The sequence below is a fragment of the Heteronotia binoei genome, chromosome 3 (genome assembly GCF_032191835.1).
Source record: "Heteronotia binoei isolate CCM8104 ecotype False Entrance Well chromosome 3, APGP_CSIRO_Hbin_v1, whole genome shotgun sequence".
Taxonomy (NCBI): Eukaryota; Metazoa; Chordata; class Lepidosauria; order Squamata; family Gekkonidae; genus Heteronotia; species Heteronotia binoei.
Genome location: NC_083225.1, coordinates 129,498,543 through 129,516,382, shown reverse-complemented (window position 1 = coordinate 129,516,382; position 17,840 = coordinate 129,498,543). Strand labels below are relative to the sequence as shown.

At 37.4% G+C, this 17,840-nt stretch overlaps 1 protein-coding gene across 4 annotated transcripts in view; it reads right to left on the bottom strand.

Annotated features, from left to right (window-relative positions):
- Positions 1-277: 277 nt before the first annotated feature.
- CADM2 (cell adhesion molecule 2) overlaps positions 278-17,840 on the bottom strand; it is a 966,308-nt gene continuing 948,745 nt past the window's right edge. For all 4 annotated transcript variants that reach the window (XM_060234430.1, XM_060234429.1, XM_060234431.1 and 1 more), the window contains 2 exons: positions 7,511-7,636; positions 278-2,460 (listed from right to left, as the gene is read on the bottom strand). In XM_060234430.1, the coding sequence (XP_060090413.1) occupies positions 2,342-2,460; positions 7,511-7,636 (245 nt within the window). In that variant the 3' untranslated portion in view covers positions 278-2,341. The remainder of the gene's footprint in view (positions 2,461-7,510; positions 7,637-17,840) is intronic.

The following is a 17,840-nucleotide window of genomic DNA, read 5'->3' as shown; positions in this document are numbered from 1 at the left end:
TCATTTTTTGAAATAGTAGTTACAGCTTACTGCTGTGACAAATACTTTTCCTTCCTAGTAGTAAACTTTATTCATTTGTCAGGGTTTTTTTTTAAAAAAGTATTTTTTGAAAGATATGATTATGTTGTAAACCTATGCTACCCTCAATGTGTCTAGTAGCCCCTACCTGATTCTCCCAAACTACCCTAATGAGATTATCATATTATTGCATTTTTTTCCACAGACGATTTGGAGTGAATTGTAAAAACAAGCATGCAATCACATCAATGCAGACGTATTTCTTTAAAATGTCATACTGTATATGATTTATTATGTTAACACTCAACCACATCATATTATTTATGTTCTGTATACTTTGAAAAAGTGCTGCTTGATTGATGGTCTCTCAGTTCTTTTTTTTTTTCTTGTAGAAATTAACACGGTAAATGTTTTCCCCCCAACAAAAAAACAATTTGAAAATTCTACTATTGTCTTTAAAAGGTGTATACTTTTCTGATAAATAATCTGACACAGCACCTTTGATCTCCATTTACTGAGACACATGATGTCATAATCAAATGCTACCCTCCCCCCTCCCCTTCCCCACGCAAAAAATAAATCCCTGGAGATAATCCTTTACAATAGGCCATTATGCTTTTAGACTTCACCAGTAGTAGCATCCATACAGAAATATTCCTTTTTCTAAGGTGCAGCACTTAGGAATTGAAAGACAGTCTCTGCTAATTTCAATCTTCTTACATGGGACCAGTATGGAAGAGCTCATCTGGTGATGTTTTGATTTTCTGGGAAGATGAATCAAGCCAATCAGCTTATATTATGGTATGTTTAAATCCTGAGGGGTGGTTTTTTTTTTTTTAAACTGTAATTTTTGCCCCACATTTGGAGAATTATCTCAGAGCAGTCTTTACTGTGGAGCTAAAAGCATGGCAGAAATTCTCTATCATTCACCGTGACATAAGTTTGTACCTCACAAAATGCATAGACAGGAATTTAATATAAAGAATTAGTCCATTTACCATATACACAAAACATAGAACTTTTGTTGTAACACTTCATTGTTTGTGTTTTGGCAAATCCAACATAGATAAGCAGCTCTGGAACTGCCAAATTATAAATTGAAAATTTTAGCAACTTAACCATTAATCATTAATGTGGTTGTAATTTAAAACCTGAGGCTGTGCACTGGTTGTTAGCTTAAAACTACCTTTCCATATAACATTGTGCTTCCATTGTATAACAAAGAAAAATTAACTGGAACTAGAAAAAGTTTGCTGCTGAACAGTGCTAGGACATACAGACAAAAAGTACTAATACATGTTATCTACTCAGAATATTAAGTCATATCTAAAGGGATATAATGGACATTAGAAAATGCTTACTTGTGACTGACTTACCTACAGCCCCAAAAGTTAAATATGTATCAAATAATGTTTAATTGGTTTTATTATATGCACTATATACAGATACTAAAATGCCTTGCGGCTGTGCCCCATGAAGACATCCAATTTGAGTAGGCAGGTAAGCCCATGTGAAGCAAATAAATTAAAGGAAAACAGAAATGACAGAAACAGAAATGGAAGTCTTTCAAACCCTAAAAGCAGTAAGAGAGCTGGACAAATGTTTTCAAAATGAAACTACACAAGCCAGTTCTTCAGATTCTATACTGACAGACTGCATGGTGCAGTTTAAAGCCCCAGTGGAGCTTCAGTACCAATGTGCCATTAAAAGAAAAAGCTCTGTTCACACCGTCTATCATTTCCAACAAACACACAGGAAACTATGCTAGAATGCTCAGAGTTGATGTTTTCTAGGGCATAATGTTTCAAAACTAGGCTGATTTTGAATTATAGATATATATAAAACATTCTTTGTAAACCTCTAATCTTCCTTGTAATGTTTTATGCAAGTACATTTGGGTCCTCACCTAAAAACATTTTGCTATGACAATGATTGGTGAATTACTGGTAAGGACCTTGAGGAAAGACAATGAAGAAAGGAAAATCCATATATCATTTTTTCAAAATAAAGTAGAAAAAACTAAACAACATTAACTGAGAAGATGATTAAAATTGTTAAGGCTGTATATTCAAGCACTGTATGTTAAGAGAGCAATGGATATGACATTTAGGCCATAAGAAATGTCCTGCATTATGAATGATACTGTAATTAAAGAAAAATGCTGTCCATAGCTGATTGTTGGCATAAACTGGCTATTGAAAGATGTCATTTACATTAATAAAGGTAGAAAAAGGATGGGAGGAAAAAAAATGCTAAAAGATGGGAGCCAGTTTTCTCCAGCAGTCAGCCTGGTGAGTAATACTCAGAGAACCTAAGTCTGCATCTATATGAAATATTCTTTCTTCTCTTCTGCATTGACTTGGCTGCCTTCTGCATTGATAATGGCTGTATCTGCATCAGGTGCATCTTCAGCTCCTTTAGCTTCATTTGTTAAATATGTTCCTGTGGGAAACAAAAAATGTTAGTGCATTGATAGTGTGAAGTGCTTTTTTTGAAATGTGGCTCTATTACAGAGAACTAATTGGTCTTAGTGAGGTATAGTTTAAATGTTGCACAATATTGTAGGACGAACAGTATGCCTGATCCTCCAATTTGGGAAAGCAGTAATTGTGATCCATAGCCCTTGTAAGGTTACAAATACAAGCCAAAAGCACAGAAAGGCCACACTGCTAAGAATTCATTAACAATAAATGTTTGGGGAAATGTCTCCTAATTATTTTGCTGCTTTCTGACAAAGTCAAAAGTTTTTGGCCTCTCAAGTTCAACCAAGTAATACACCCTATAATTTCAAAGCTAGCATTTTAAGTCTCATTCATTTCAATGGAAGAATGCTAAATTCATGCAACTTTTTCCCATTGAGAGACTAAAGGTGTTTAACATTGGTTGAATTATGCCTTACAATAGCTAAATTAGGTTAATCCACTGCTGTCATTGAAACTGGTTATACTTGATTATTGCTATACTTGAAACACCCAACCCTTATATGTTCGTGCCAACATATCCAACTGCAGTGCCTCTGCAACCTCCTGATTTTGTTCGGTTAGCCTGGCACGGCAGTAGGCGTTTTCTATTTGCTAGCTGCTAGTGGATTCGTGTGGCAAAATGTTCCTAGTCAGTGAAGTCTGAAACAGTCAATTTTCACTTAGAGAACAGTGTTGCTTATTTTGGAGCTTGGGATGTGTGTGTTGTCCTCTCTAAGAAGAGTGGAACACAGGTGTTACATTTTCATTAGATTTATCAAATTACTTGCTCCTTTCATTTGCAAGCTAAAAGAAGCATTCATTATTAGCTTATATGAATGAGCTAAACAAGCATTCATTGCAAACCTAAGTCAAATTTGTTCTGGAGCAGTAGAAGTAGCTTCTCATTCTAAAGAAACAAACATCTTTACAACAGTATCTATCTAGTTAACAATTAATGGGGTTGTTGAACATTCTTGAATGTACAGTAGTTGACATGCATTTTTTTTGCCAACTAAGATTTAAAACCAACACAGTAATAGAGATGAGCGTTATCCCACAATTTCATTATGCTCTATATTTCACACCTCTCAAATTCCAGCTTACCTACACACAACTGTAACTTTAATTTCAGAACTGGAGGCAGCACAGTTTGATCCACTACTTAAACAGTGCTTACCTGTAACTATTGTTCATTGAGGTGTGAAATGCAGGCACAGGGACTGCTTGCACGGGCCAGCTACCAGAGGGTCTCTACAGATATGTATTTGTACACCTATTAAATGCCGACATTCCAAGGGGAGCCCTCCCCCTACAGAGATTGTTAGAGGTCGTTTCCCATCAACAGTCATGTGCTCTGCAGGAAAGAGCCCCTCTTTTCCTCAATCCTACTGAGCCACTGCAAGTATCACAACTTTGAATGTCCTATGAACTCACACTGGGGTAGGAGGGAGAGAATGTGTGCCTGCACAGAAGACACTTAGATGAACAGCAGTTACAGTGCAACACTGTTTTCATCTTCAGTGTTCTATGTAGTCCCACACTGGGAAACTACAGAGCTCCTTACCTTGGAGGTGGGATGAGTTTCAGTGGAACAAGGAATGCAGCACAGCTCTGCTGACTGCTAAATCTTTTTTTGAATTCACATCCACAGAGTAGTTTTTTATTAAGATGTTTGATGGCCACCAACTGATTCAGAATGCAGCTGTATGGGTTCTTATAGGGACTCCTCAGATGACACATAGCCAACCTGTGCTGTGCAAGTGGCACTGGCTCCCAGTAGAACACTGGATCAGGTTCAAGGTTTGGGTTTTGACCTTCAAGGCCCTTAGTGGTCAGATGGCCAGGGAGGCACCTTGAAGGCACCTAGCAATTAGGTACCACTTTGTAAGTGGTATCTTTTTGAGCCAGCTCCAGGTGAGGTGGTGACAGGTTGAGGGAGGGATGGCAGGCAGATGTGTGCATTTGGACATGCTTTTTTGGTCTGCTTGCCTGCCATCCCTGGGGTGGCTTAAACTGCCTGTCTGAACCCAGCCCCGGTTCCCAAAATAGGACCTCTGCAAGGAGGTTGCTATTGCATGTCCACCAATCCAACTGTCACACTGTAGCTCTGAGCACTGTAAATTAGTGTGAATGCATGGTTGGACAAAATTTACTTAAAAACCAATTTTGCAGGGGTTGTATTCTAAAACATGCATATGGGGTAGTGGCTGTGGTCGAAGCCATAAACCTCAAGAGCTTTTGGAAGAATAAGGTTGACTGGAATCTATTGATAAGTAAGCATCTGATCAAAGCCTTCATATGTAATGCTCTTACCATGAGTAGAAATGCCCTGGCCACTATGGCAGCCAGAAGGGAAGTTTTCAGAGATGGTTGTAGATGTGACTTTCTACTATTAATTATCAAGCCTAATTCCTGACAAGTTTGGATAATCAGGGAAATCTGTGACCCTAGCTTCAAGAGGATGCCATCACAAGCCAAATAGATCACCTTTTTGACCTCAGATTGGCCATCACTGCAGCAATACATTTTGGGAATACCCATGGGGCAGTTGCTAGCCCAAATGGCAGAGCCATGTACTAATAAGATACTTGGTTATATTTAAAATGCAGAAATATGTGATAACCAGGGTGAATGGCAATATGACAATAAGTATCCTGGAGGTCAAGTACAGAAAACCAACAGTTTAATGTCAACATTTATAAAACTGACTGCAATGTCATTTTAAGCTTTCTAACCTCCAAGAAAAAAAATAGATCCTTCAGGTACAGAATTGGTCTGAGACCACAATTTTTTGGGAATACTAAAAAGAAACGTCAATAAAAGCCTGCAATGAAGTTCAGATCAGGGACCTTGAAGACTGCCCCTTTTGCTCCGTATCATTTGTCCTGTACAGAGTTTCAAGTCTTCATTAGGTGACATTGGGTCAGGATCTCACACCGTGCTGTCTGATGGTAAAGCTGAATCTAGTCCCAAAGATGACTCTTCCATTTGCTCTTCTAGGATCTGAATGTCCCATATGCATTAAAGAATGCATTGCTGGATGATAACATACTAGTGGACCTGCAAGTTCTTGATTCAGTACAGAAGAGTGTCTAGGCTCAACCACTGCTTTCTGCTGTTGCCAGTTACCCCATTCTAGGAGTGGGGGATTGAAAATAATATGGGTAACTTTGCCATGGAGGTGGAGGCACAGAACCCTGCCATGGAGCTGTATAGGATGGTTCCAAGGGCTGGTTTGCTGTTGGAAGTGCTAATGTTCCCTGGCCAGGTTCTGGCTCTCCTTTTGATAAGGAATTTGCTGATGAAGCATGTGGAGAAGGAATCTGTGGTGATTCTGGATTCCCTGGAATCAAAGATACCTCAGTCCAGTAGGTATCTTGGAACAAATGCACTGTTTGTCCTTATGCTTGGACTTAGAACTCACCTTCTTCAGCAAAGGTTCTGAAGCACAGTGTTCTGCAGATAGAACTGGATATTGGGTCCAACATTTTGGTTCTGTCTCTGGAACTGATGGAATTGAGTCCTGAAGGCAGACGAGTAAAACAGCTGTTTTACACTGGAAATCTGATGGCAGTGATTGGCTATGTTCTGCCCGGGCGGAAGTTTTGGTTGCTGGGCTATGGGAGCAGAAAAGCACCTTCTCCCATAAACTGCCTTTTAAACCTGCTGCTCCATCAGAGAGGGTTTTAGGAGCAAACTGAAGGCACATCTTACTTGAGGCCATGTTATGCGCTTCACCAAGACACAGAAGGCATAAAAGGTGCTTCTCTAAGTGAATCATTTTGGCACACATTGGGTACATTTTTTAAACAGTGACTTCGGCAACATAGTGGAAGCTAGAGTAGCCCAAATGAAGCATAGATTTGGAGGAAAAAACTCATGATCTTTGTAGCTGGAGAGAAAATGCCCTCACAATGTGGCAGTGATGAAAAGTCAGAGCACGTGACTTGGTGGGAAACTGCCTCTAACAAGCTCTTCAAGGGAAGGGCTCCATTCAGAGTGTTAGAACACACCAGAATAGATGTAGAGAGTCACTAGTGGCTGGCCTACACAAGCACAGGTACAATGTGGGACTGCACAGAACACTGAATATGAATTTGCACTTTCCCCCTTATGTGCATTCCCAATGCACAAGGGCACATTATTAAAACACTGCAAGCATCATCAAGATTCTTTTTGTGTGATGTTTTATTGATACATACAAGTACACATGCATAACAACAAAACACCGCACACAAAAAAACTTTATCCAGTTACATGTATAATCAAAAACTTGGTGCAGGGTTTTTTTTTCCCCTTCCAGATTTGTAGCCATGGATATATGAGTAATACAAAATGAGAAAGCACACAAAATTACTGACACAAAAGCTATCGCAAACAATGCACACACAGGAAACTGAACAACATTTTTTTTTGGTGGGGGAAACACAGCACAATGGAGACTTTCCAATGCATTAGCTCAGCTTCAGAAATAAGAATCATAACTCCAAAATTCAGGGGAATATTTGGATGGAGGAACTTTGCAAGCATAATAAAATAAAATTTGGCAATAAAATTTTTAATACATTACTTTAAATAGTCTGGGCTTAACTCCTGCCTCCCCAATCTGTCTATTAGTACTGACAAGGGTTTTTTTTTACACCAAACTTCAGTTTATGTCTGTCTGTCTTCTCATCTGCCTGTATATAGATGGACACAAAATGCTGAAGTATCAAACCGGATAAACTAAGAAGCCATCTAGGTCTGCTTTCTGGCACAGCAAAGTAGCCTTACTCTCTTTTCACTTGTCTGATTCTCTGAGTCACTGACTTCTTGCATGACCTTGGGCAAATTGCTAGACATTTTTTTGCCACAGTTAATCCAACTGTAAAATTGGGTAAAATCCAAGACCTTGCTAAAAACCTGAGGCTGCATCATCTGAGCTGAGTTTTCCTGGAATGAAGGAAACAGAAAAAGTGTGGCAGGCAAAAGCTAATCACTAGGAAGTATTGCTGCAAAAGGTGACTGCACTTCGATTAAATCTAGCCTACCTTTATGTCTTGCCAGATATCGACCAAGTAGAATTATAGAACATAGCGTGACAAAGACAACTACAGCCACTATCCCTCCTATAAGAGCATGGTCTGGTCCGGTCTGTCCAGCCAACGCATTTGGGTCTGGGGGGAGAAAAGAGACAGGATGTGAGTGAAGGAGAGACAGGTCACCTGTGAATTGACATAGAAATCCAACTGTTAAAACAATTGTTTGAAAAAAGCCCCCACAAAGTATTTTTTAAAAATAGTTATTTCCTCACTCAATTTCTCCATCTTATCAGCAATACAGCATCGCTTATATTCCTGGACAGACAAAAGCCTGAGGACATCATACTTAAAAAAAACAAAAAAAACCCCAACCTTGCTAGCGCAAGCTATTAAATGGGAAAGTTTTTCTGCTCTTGTCCTCATCACTTTACAACTGAAAGTCTGGGCACAGCTATTTATAGAAGCAAAAACAAGGGATTGAGAATTGGGGATCAGATAGAATCAGTGGAGTAGTGTCTGCATAATACATAATTTATAGAGCTGAATCTCAGTGGGGATCCCTTATATATTCTCCTCCTGTCATCCCTATCATTTTGCACGAGGAGAAAAATAAAGGAGAACGAGAGATAAAGTGCAGCTGAGCCAAGTTCCTCTGCAGATAGCTGAGTCTGCATGAATTTGGTCAGATAAATGTAAGTGCACCCTTAAAGAACATCATTCATTCTCAAGTGTTACATTTGTAAATTTAAAGCAGTTATCAGATTAATGCTGAAGTGAGTAAATTCAGATTTCTTTTAAAATCATCTAGTAGACTTTAGTTTTAGGATTTGTGTTCAGAACATTAAAAATTCCACTGGATTTAAGCCTCTCACATTGACTATTTTTCTTTCAAGGACCTTGTTCTTGGCAGAAGTCACTGAAAATGATTCTACTTAGGGTTCAGTAATTCCTCAGACTTTCTGATCAATGACTTTCTCATCAAAAAAAACGAGAGGGGAAGTTTTTCTTTTTTACATCGCATTGTTAGTTTTATAAAATAATTCCAGAATTTATCTTTTTATATGACAAAATGTCTGAGAAGAATAACAGCAATTCTGCCAAGATTAAATATACCAATTGACCTGCATACAATGATCTGTGCTTGCTCCTCAACAGTTATGTGCTGCAATTAGATTGTAGATAACTATCTGAGTTTTGTACCAGAAACATACAAGTTATATTCAAGAGGGCAACTGCTTTATATCAAGCACCATCCCCAACCTTAAGTGAGAACATTAACCTCTTTCTCTTATATATGCCACCTTGGGCCAGTAGGAGTGTCTGTCACTGGAAAAAATAATCAGTTAAAGTTTTGATTCTGATTTTGGGTAGGCCACTAATATCATAATGGCAAATTTTGGGTATCCTGGTTTATGTTTATGTGTGTGTTTCCCCCCAGATTTCTGGACTTTGGGATCCACTGTTTCCTATAGAAGAATAGCAGATCTTTCCGGGAGTCTTGAGTAGGTGTTTTTAAAGCAAACAATACAAAATTTGCAGAAACCAAGTATACCTGCTGTCTAAAGATTCCTGAAGTTGGGAGGGAATTGGACAAAGGGGTTCAAGTTTACAGACACCTGAAAAAAATGCCCTCTTTTTCCAGAGTCTAGAATGAACTGCTTTGGGTAGGCAAATATGACTGACTTGGTTCTATGTAGATTCTTTCGTTTGACATTTGTTCTATGAAGATACTTTGGTTTGACCAAGTTTTGTGTGTGTTCCTACATTTGATTATGGGGTTTGTTCGACTATTGTGGTATCTTTGCCCTGCAGAAAGCCTGGCATTTCATTCCCATAAGAAAGAATGGAGACCAGGATGAATGGAGCCACCTCTTTCTGACGTCTGTAAAACCAGGTTCAGTCATTTGAAACTCAGGGAGCCTTAGGAGAGAAGGACAACTTAATTCCTTGCAAAATTCATGCCAGATGCTATAAAAACATCCAGACACCCCAACCCCCGAGCCCTCATTGTAAGTGAATTTGGACCCCCCCCACACCTTGGTAATTCCAGAAAATTCATTTTTTTTCACTCCATAAATACATACAATACAATAATTTCTTGGGTATATTTTCAGTTTGGGGATTTCAGGATACACACTCCCACTAAATATATAATTTCTGTGACTTGGGTTTAGGTTCACTGACTCAGCTTTCACACTATCCAGTCACACAGCAGCTTCTGGAGTCAGACATTTAAAGCATGCAGATGAACAAGTCAGATTGGGACCATGGTGTGGCCATGCATTATCTTGTAAACCTCTATCATGTCACCCCACAGTCAACGTTTCTCCAAGCTAAAGAGTCCCAAGCGTTTCAACCTTTCTTCATAGGGAAAGTGCTCCAGCCCTTTAATCATTCTAGTTGCCCTTCTCTGGACTTTCTCCAATGCTATAATATCCTTTTTGAGGTGCGGCGACCAGAACTGCACACAGTACTCCAAATGAGACCGCACCATCGATTTATACAGGGGCATTATGATACTGGCTGATTTGTTTTCAATTCCCTTCCTAATAATTCCCAGCATGGCGTTGGCCTTTTTTATTGCAAACGCACACTGTTGCAAACGCACACTATTGCAAACACACACAACTCTCTGTTGACATTTTCAGTGAGTTATCTACCACGACCCCAAGATGTCTCTCTTGGTCAGTCTCTGCCAGTTCACACCCCATCAACTTGTATTTGTAGCTGGGATTCTTGGCCCCAATGTGCATTACTTTGCACTTGGCCACACTGAACCGCATCTGCCACGTTGACGCCCACTCACCCAGCCTCAACAGATCCCTTTGGAGTTCCTCACAATCCTCTCTGGTTCTCACCACCCTGAACAATTTAGTGTCATCCGCAAACTTGGCCACTTCACTGCTCACTCCCAACTCTAAATCATTTATGAACAAGTTAAAGAGCATGGGGCCCAGTACCGAGCCCTGCGGCACCCCACTGCTTACCGTCCTCCACTGCGAAGACTGAGCATTTATACTCACTCTCTGCTTCCTATTACTCAGCCAGTTTTTGATCCACAAGAGGACCTGTCCTTTTACTCCATGACTCTCAAGCTTTCTAAGGAGCCTTTGATGAGGAACTTTATCAAAAGCTTTCTGGAAGTCAAGGTAAACAACATCTATTGGGTCTCCTTTGTCCACATGTTTGTTCACCCCCTCAAAGAAATGTAACAGGTTAGTGAGGCAAGATCTTCCCTTGCAGAACTCATGCTGAGTCTTCCTCAATAACCCGTGTTCATCAATGTGCCTACTCATTCTGTCCTTGATAATGGATAATGAAAGAGTTAATAACTGCTTCCAAAAAGAAAATCAAAAAGGACATTGAAGATTTGAAAAAAGATATAGAGGATCTCAGAAATGAAACTGTGGTAACATCTAAGAAAGTGCAAGAAGTGGAGGGGAGAGTGAAAGCACATGACTCCACCTTGAAAAAAATACAAGAAAAAGTGGTAATACATGACTGCAAACTGATGAAAACTCAGATACGTCTGAGAGGAGTACCTGAAGACGACCAAACTGACTTGAAGGAACATATAATAAAAATTATTGCAGAATTCCTGGAGGAAAATCTAAAAGGTACTAGGAACATGTATGATTATGTGTACAGAGTTACTCATTCTATGCCAAAAAGAATAATTTACCAAGAAATGTGGTTATAAAGTTTATGACAAAAGAAATGGTGGGGAAGATCATAAATAAAAACTTTGGGAAAACACTGACAGTTGAAGGCAGCAGAGTAAGAATCATGAAGGAGTTGCCAAGACAAGTGTTAACTGATAGAAGGATGTACAAGAAATTGACAGAAAAATTACGGGACAATGAAATAAGGTGTAGGTGGATACTACCAGAAGGTGTGAGTTTTGAACTTAAAGGGAAAAGGATCACAATTACAAATACACAAGAACTGCGTAGGTTTTATGAAGAACATAAAGACTTTGAACCATGATGGATTACAAATTATTATCTTGGAATGTAAATGGACTAAATTCACCACAAAAAAGAAAGGCAACGTTTCATTGGATCAAAAAGCAAAATTGTAATATAATTTGTTTGTAAGAAGTGCACATTAAACAAAAGGATTCTACATTTTTATGGAACAAACAATTGGGACTAGAATTTTTTTTCACTGGCTGAGCAAAAGAAAAGAGGAGTGATTTTTTATATTAAACAAGAATTGGACCCAAAATTGATTTTTAAGGATTATGGTGGGAGATATATAGCAGTGGAAATAACAATAAATGGGGAAAAAGTTGCTATTGGGACTGTATGCACCAAATGGAGCAAAAAATACCTTTTAAAAAGACATTATACAACAATTGGATAATGTGACATACGAACAAATTATGATAATGGGGAATTTAATGGAACAATTAAGAATGCATTGGATAGATCTGGGGAAAAAATAATGACATTCAGAATGAAATAAAGAAAAAAGAGGGGGAGCTGAGGAAGAGACCTGGGAAGAAAGAAAATTATGAGGAAAAGGACAATACTTCAAACACAAATGAGACATTTGTTAAATAAAGAATTGGAATGGAATCTGAAAAGATTGCAACAGAAATCTTTTGAAGGAACAAATAAACCTGGAAAATATTTGGGTTGGCAAATGAAAAAAGAGAGAGAAAACAAAATTATTAACAAAATAGTAGTTGGTGGTAAAGAGATTGTAGATCAAGAAGGAATCAAAAGAGAATTTTTTAAATATTATGCCAAATTGTTTAAAGGCTTTAAGATAAACACAGAGAAGCTGGAAATATATTTGCAAAAATTTAAAATAGCTCTCTTAACAGAAAACATGGAAAAAGTTTTGAATGAACCAATTGGGAAAACAGAAATTGAAGTGACAATTAATTCAATGAAAATGGGAAAAGCAGATGGATATACAGCAAAAAATTTTAAAACCCTTAAAGAGGCGTTAACACCAAAGCTTCAAAAACTGATGAATATTATAAGATTGCAGGGGAAAATACCAAATACATGGAAGGAAGCAGTAATTTCACTGATTCCAAAAGAGGACAGAGATGACACGAATGTAAAAAACTATAGACCAAGCTCATTGTTAATGATGATTATAAATTATTATAAAATATATACAAGAATCTTAGCAGAACGACTTAAACAATACTTGATGAACTTTATTAAGGAGGAACAAGCAGGATTTCTTCCCAAAAGACAAATTAGGGACAATTTAAGGACTGTTGTAAATATTGTAGAATATTATGAAAAACATCCAGAAAAAGAAGTCGTTTTATTTTTTGTGGACACAGAGAAAACTTTTGATAATTTAAACTGGGACTTTATGTTTGCAGTGATGGAAAAAATGGAATTGGGGGAAAGCTTTATAAGAATGGTGAAAGCAATATATACTGAACAGTATGCAAAAATTTGCATAAATGCGGATCTTACAGAGAATATGATAATTAGTAAGGGAACAAGACAAGGCTGCCCTCTTTCTCCATTGTTGTTTATAATGACTCTTGAAGTTTTGTTGATGCAAATTCAAGAAGATAAAGAAATAGAAGGTTTGAAACTAAAAGGCTTTACTTTTTATAAGTAAAGCCTTTTAGTTTCAAACCTTCTATTTCTTGCAGATGATGTAACGTTTATAAATGAAAATCCTATACAAGTAACACCATTATTACTAGGTAAGATTCAAGAATATGGAGAAATGGCAGGATTTTACATCAATAAAGAGAAGTCAAAATTTTTATGCAAAAACATGCAAATGAGTAAACACAAAGATTTGCAGAAGCTAACGGGATGTGAAGTTATCTCTAAAGTAAAATATCTGGGTATGGAGATCACAATGAAAAATATCGACATATAAAAACAATTATGAAAAGCTATGGCATAAAATGAATGAAGATATGGTAAAATGGAATAAACTTAATTTGTCATTGCTTGGAAGAATAGCTGCAATAAAAATGAATATTCTACCAAGAATTATGTATTTGTTTCAAACAATTCCGATAGTGAAAGACAGTAAACAATTTAATAAATGGCAAAGAAAAATTTCAGAGTTTGTATGGGCAGGAAAGAAACCAAGAATTAAAATGAAAATTTTAACAGACACAAAAGAAAGAGGATTTCAATTACCAGACTTAAAGTTATATCACGAAGCAGTATGTCTAGTATGGATAAAAGAGTGGGTGACGTTGTTGAATAGAAAACTTTTAGCATTGGAAGGCCATGGAAATATATTTGGTTTGCACGCTTATATGTACTATGGGAAGAAAAAGATGGATGGATTTTTCTCCCATCACTATATAAGAAGTAATCTGTTAAATATGTGGATGAAATATAGAAAACATGGAGATGAAAGGAAGCTGTTGTGGATAGTGCCAGCAGAAGTAATTAAAATATCAGCTGAGATGGGTGAAGCAAGATGGTTGTCATATAATCAATTATTAAAAATACAAGGTGGCAAGATAGAGTTGAAAACAGCTGAAGAATTGAATAATAAGTATGACTGGTTCCAGAGGCAACAAATAAAGAACTTGGTGGAAAACGATATTAAAAATGAAGGAATAAGGAAGGAGCAAACTGAATTAGAAAACGTTCTGCTTGGAGATAATGATAAGTTGATTTCAAAACTATATAAAATATTACTGAAATGGTCTACTGAAGATGAAGTAGTAAAATCTCAAATGATAAAATGGGCAATTAATGCAAATAAAGACATACAGATGGAAACATGGGAATACTTGTGGAAGAACTCTGAAAATTTTGACATGATAGTGTTAAAGAAAACTGTTATAAAATGATGTATAGATGGTATATGACTCCTAAAAAGTTGGCAAAAATGAATAACAAGATGCCAGACAGATGTTGGAAAGGTAAAACAAATGAAGGTTCTTTCTACCATATGTGGTGGACTTGTGAAAGAGCGAAACAGTTTTGGCAAATGATTCAACAAGAAATTTGTAGAATCTTGGGATATGAATTTAAGAGAATTCCAGAGACTTTCTTATTGGAATTACAAATGGAGAAATTTCCGAAAGAAGATAGAACTGTAATCTGGTACTTGCTTTCAGCTGCTAGGACATTATATGCACAGTTATGGAAGCAAGATAAAATACCAGAAAAATGGGACTGGATTGTAAAAGTTATGTCATGGAGTGAAATGGATAGATTTACAAAAATCTTGAAAGACTATGATTTAGAGGGATTTAAAATGGACTGGGATAAATTCAGAAGATATATAGAGAAAGAATGGAAAGTGAAAGAACATTGGGTGATTTTTGAGAATACCAATTAGGTTTTTAGAAGAAGAAAGTGGGATTTTATAAAACATAAGAAATGTGTTTTTTATTTCTTTACAAAATGAGATATATATATATATATATATATATATATATTACTTTTTATTATTAAGATTCTTTTAGTGTTAAAGATACTTTTTGATATTAAGTAATTTTAAGTAATTGGCACTGGCGGAAGTCAAGATTTGGGGGGGAGGGTAGGTGGGAAAAGAGTAATGTATGGTGAAGGTATGAAGTGTTTATTAATATTTTATTAGTATTGGATATAATTACCATCTATTACCAAATAAAATTGTTTTAATACAAAAAAAGAACTATAAATCATCATGTTAGCAAATTTTAAAATTATCTTGCACCTTACACTGTTCTGCTGCTTATTCCTAACTCAAGTCAGCAAACTTTTGGCAGGCACATCAGCAATTATATCAGGTCTCAGGCAGTAGTCAAATATTTTTCCCTACTCAGATCAAACCAAGCTTACTGTGACAAAACTGACATACTCAAAATAGGGATATTGGCTGTTTATCTCATTACATGTACTTAACCCATTTCCACTATATTTTATAGTATTCTCTTTTTCTTTTTTTCTATGGCAAACTAGAATGATGTTTTTACTTGTTAAAAAGTAAATTAGGTCGACAAGAACATCACTATTCAATGTATTTCTCTCTTTTAACTCTTTTACTCAAACAGGGATATTGGTTGTTTATCCCATTACATATACTGTACCCATCTCCCACTATATTTTAATGTATTTTTCGCCTAATGGCAAACTATATGTGTGTTACAGGTTAAAAGGTAAATTAGTTGGATGGGAAAACTTCTGAAATACCTTTCTTTTGCCCCAGGCTTATACAATATATTCATTAACAGACATTTTCACATTTTGACATATTACTGTTTTATTGCTTTTGCATGCTCATTCTACTCAGATCAAAGGTTTGCTCAATTTGTTAATTTTACTACTCTGTACCATTTGTACCATTTTGCATTCTAAACCACTGCCTACCAGATAATTTTACTATTGTGCCATTGGATCTTAAATTTGTACCAGTTTGCATTCTGAGCCACTACCTACCAGCTATGTGTGGCTCTGCTCATTGTACCGGATTCCTCATCTGATGAAGTGTGTTTAGAGCACTTACGTTCTCAATAAAACTTGGTTGGTCTTAAAGGTGCACTTGACTCCTGCTTTGTGACAAAATCTGTGCTACTTGCCTGGAGTTCAAAGACTCATTCCCATGAGAGTAATCAGAATGCTGGCAGTGGGTAGAGAAGGAGGCTTTCCTGTTATTCATACCCTATATTGTCTGTTGGCTGGGATGACATTTATTTATTTATTTATTTATTTATTTATTTATTTATTTAAATTTATATCCCACCCTCTCCGCAAGCGGACTCAGGGCAGCTCACAACATTATACAATACAATCAATTCCAATAAAACATATAAAACCATAATTTACTTATTTCAATTTTAAAACCATTCTATGGCGCTGCTTCAGCACAATATAAGCGGTATTGAATTCTCGACTGTGATCACCAGAATTCTATATGATGTCTGGCGGCAGCCCTTTTTCAATTAAACAGCAAAAGCCTGCTTAAACAATTCGGTCTTACAATTCGGACTTAAACTTTTCAGGGTAACAGAATTCTTTTCCTCTTTGTAGGACGTAGAAGATGCTTGATATCTGGGCATAATTGAGCCCAGCCCAAGTAGAATGCTTTTCATACATACCTCTACTTGGATTTTCGTCTGCTCAAATCATTGGTGCATTATATGTTCCAGTTTATACACAACAAAATTTCTCCACCACCAAGGTACAGAACTAATATACATACCAGTCTTTCAGATATAAAAAGTGTAGTAACCATGTTAAAGGTAAAGATGCACCCTGTGCAAGCACCAGTCGTTTCTGGCTCTGGGGTGACGTTGCTTTCACAATGTTTTCACGGCAGACTTTTTACAGGGTGGTTTGCCATTGCCTTCTACATTTCCGCCACCCCCCAGCAAGTAGGGTACTCATTTTACTAACCTCGAAAGGATGGAAGGCTGAGTCAACCTCAAGCCAGCTACTTGAACCCAGCTTCTGCTAGGATCGAGGCTCAGAAATTACATCTGTCTATATCTTTCTTAAATGTTGGTGCCCAAAACTGAACACAATACTCTAGGTGAGGTCTAACCAGAGCAAAGTAAAGTGATACCATCACTTCATGTGATCTGGATGCTATACTACTGTCAAGACAAGTCTGCTCCATCCTATAATTATACATTGGAATTTCCCACCTTAATGCAGAACTTTACATTTATCCATATTAAAATTCTTTGTACTGGTTTTTGCCCAGATCATCCTGTATCCTGACTCTGTCTTCTACTGTATTTGTGACCCCTCCCAATTTAGTATCATCTACAAATCTAATAACCATTCCTTCTTTGGTGTAGTGGTTAAGTTTGGTGTAGTGGTTAAGTGTGCGGACTCTTATCTGGGAGAACCGGGTTTGATTCCCCACTCCTCCACTTGCACCTGCTAGCATGGCCTTGGGTCAGCCATAGCTCTGGCAGAGGTTGTCCTTGAAAGGGCAGCTGCTGTGAGAGCCCTCTCCAGCCCCACCCACCTCACAGGGTGTCTGTTGTGAGGGAGGAAGGTAAAGGAGATTGTTAGCCGCTCTGAGACTCTTTGGAGTGGAGGGCGGGATATAAATCCAATATCTTCTTCTTCTTCTTTTTCCAAATTATTTATAAAGATGTTGAACAAAACAGGCCCCAGGACAGATCCTTGAGGCACTCCACTTGTCACTCCTCTCCAAGAGGACGAGGAACCATTCACAAGCACTCTTTGGGTGTGATCTGTCAGCCAGTTACAGATCCACCTAACTGTAACAGGATCCAAACCGCATTTTACCAACTCATCAACGAAGATAGTATGTGGAACCTTATCAAAAGCCTTACAGAAATCAAGAAACTATATATACAGCATTCCTCTGATACAGCAAGATAGTTACTTTCTAAACAACAGAATATATGGTTAGTCTGACA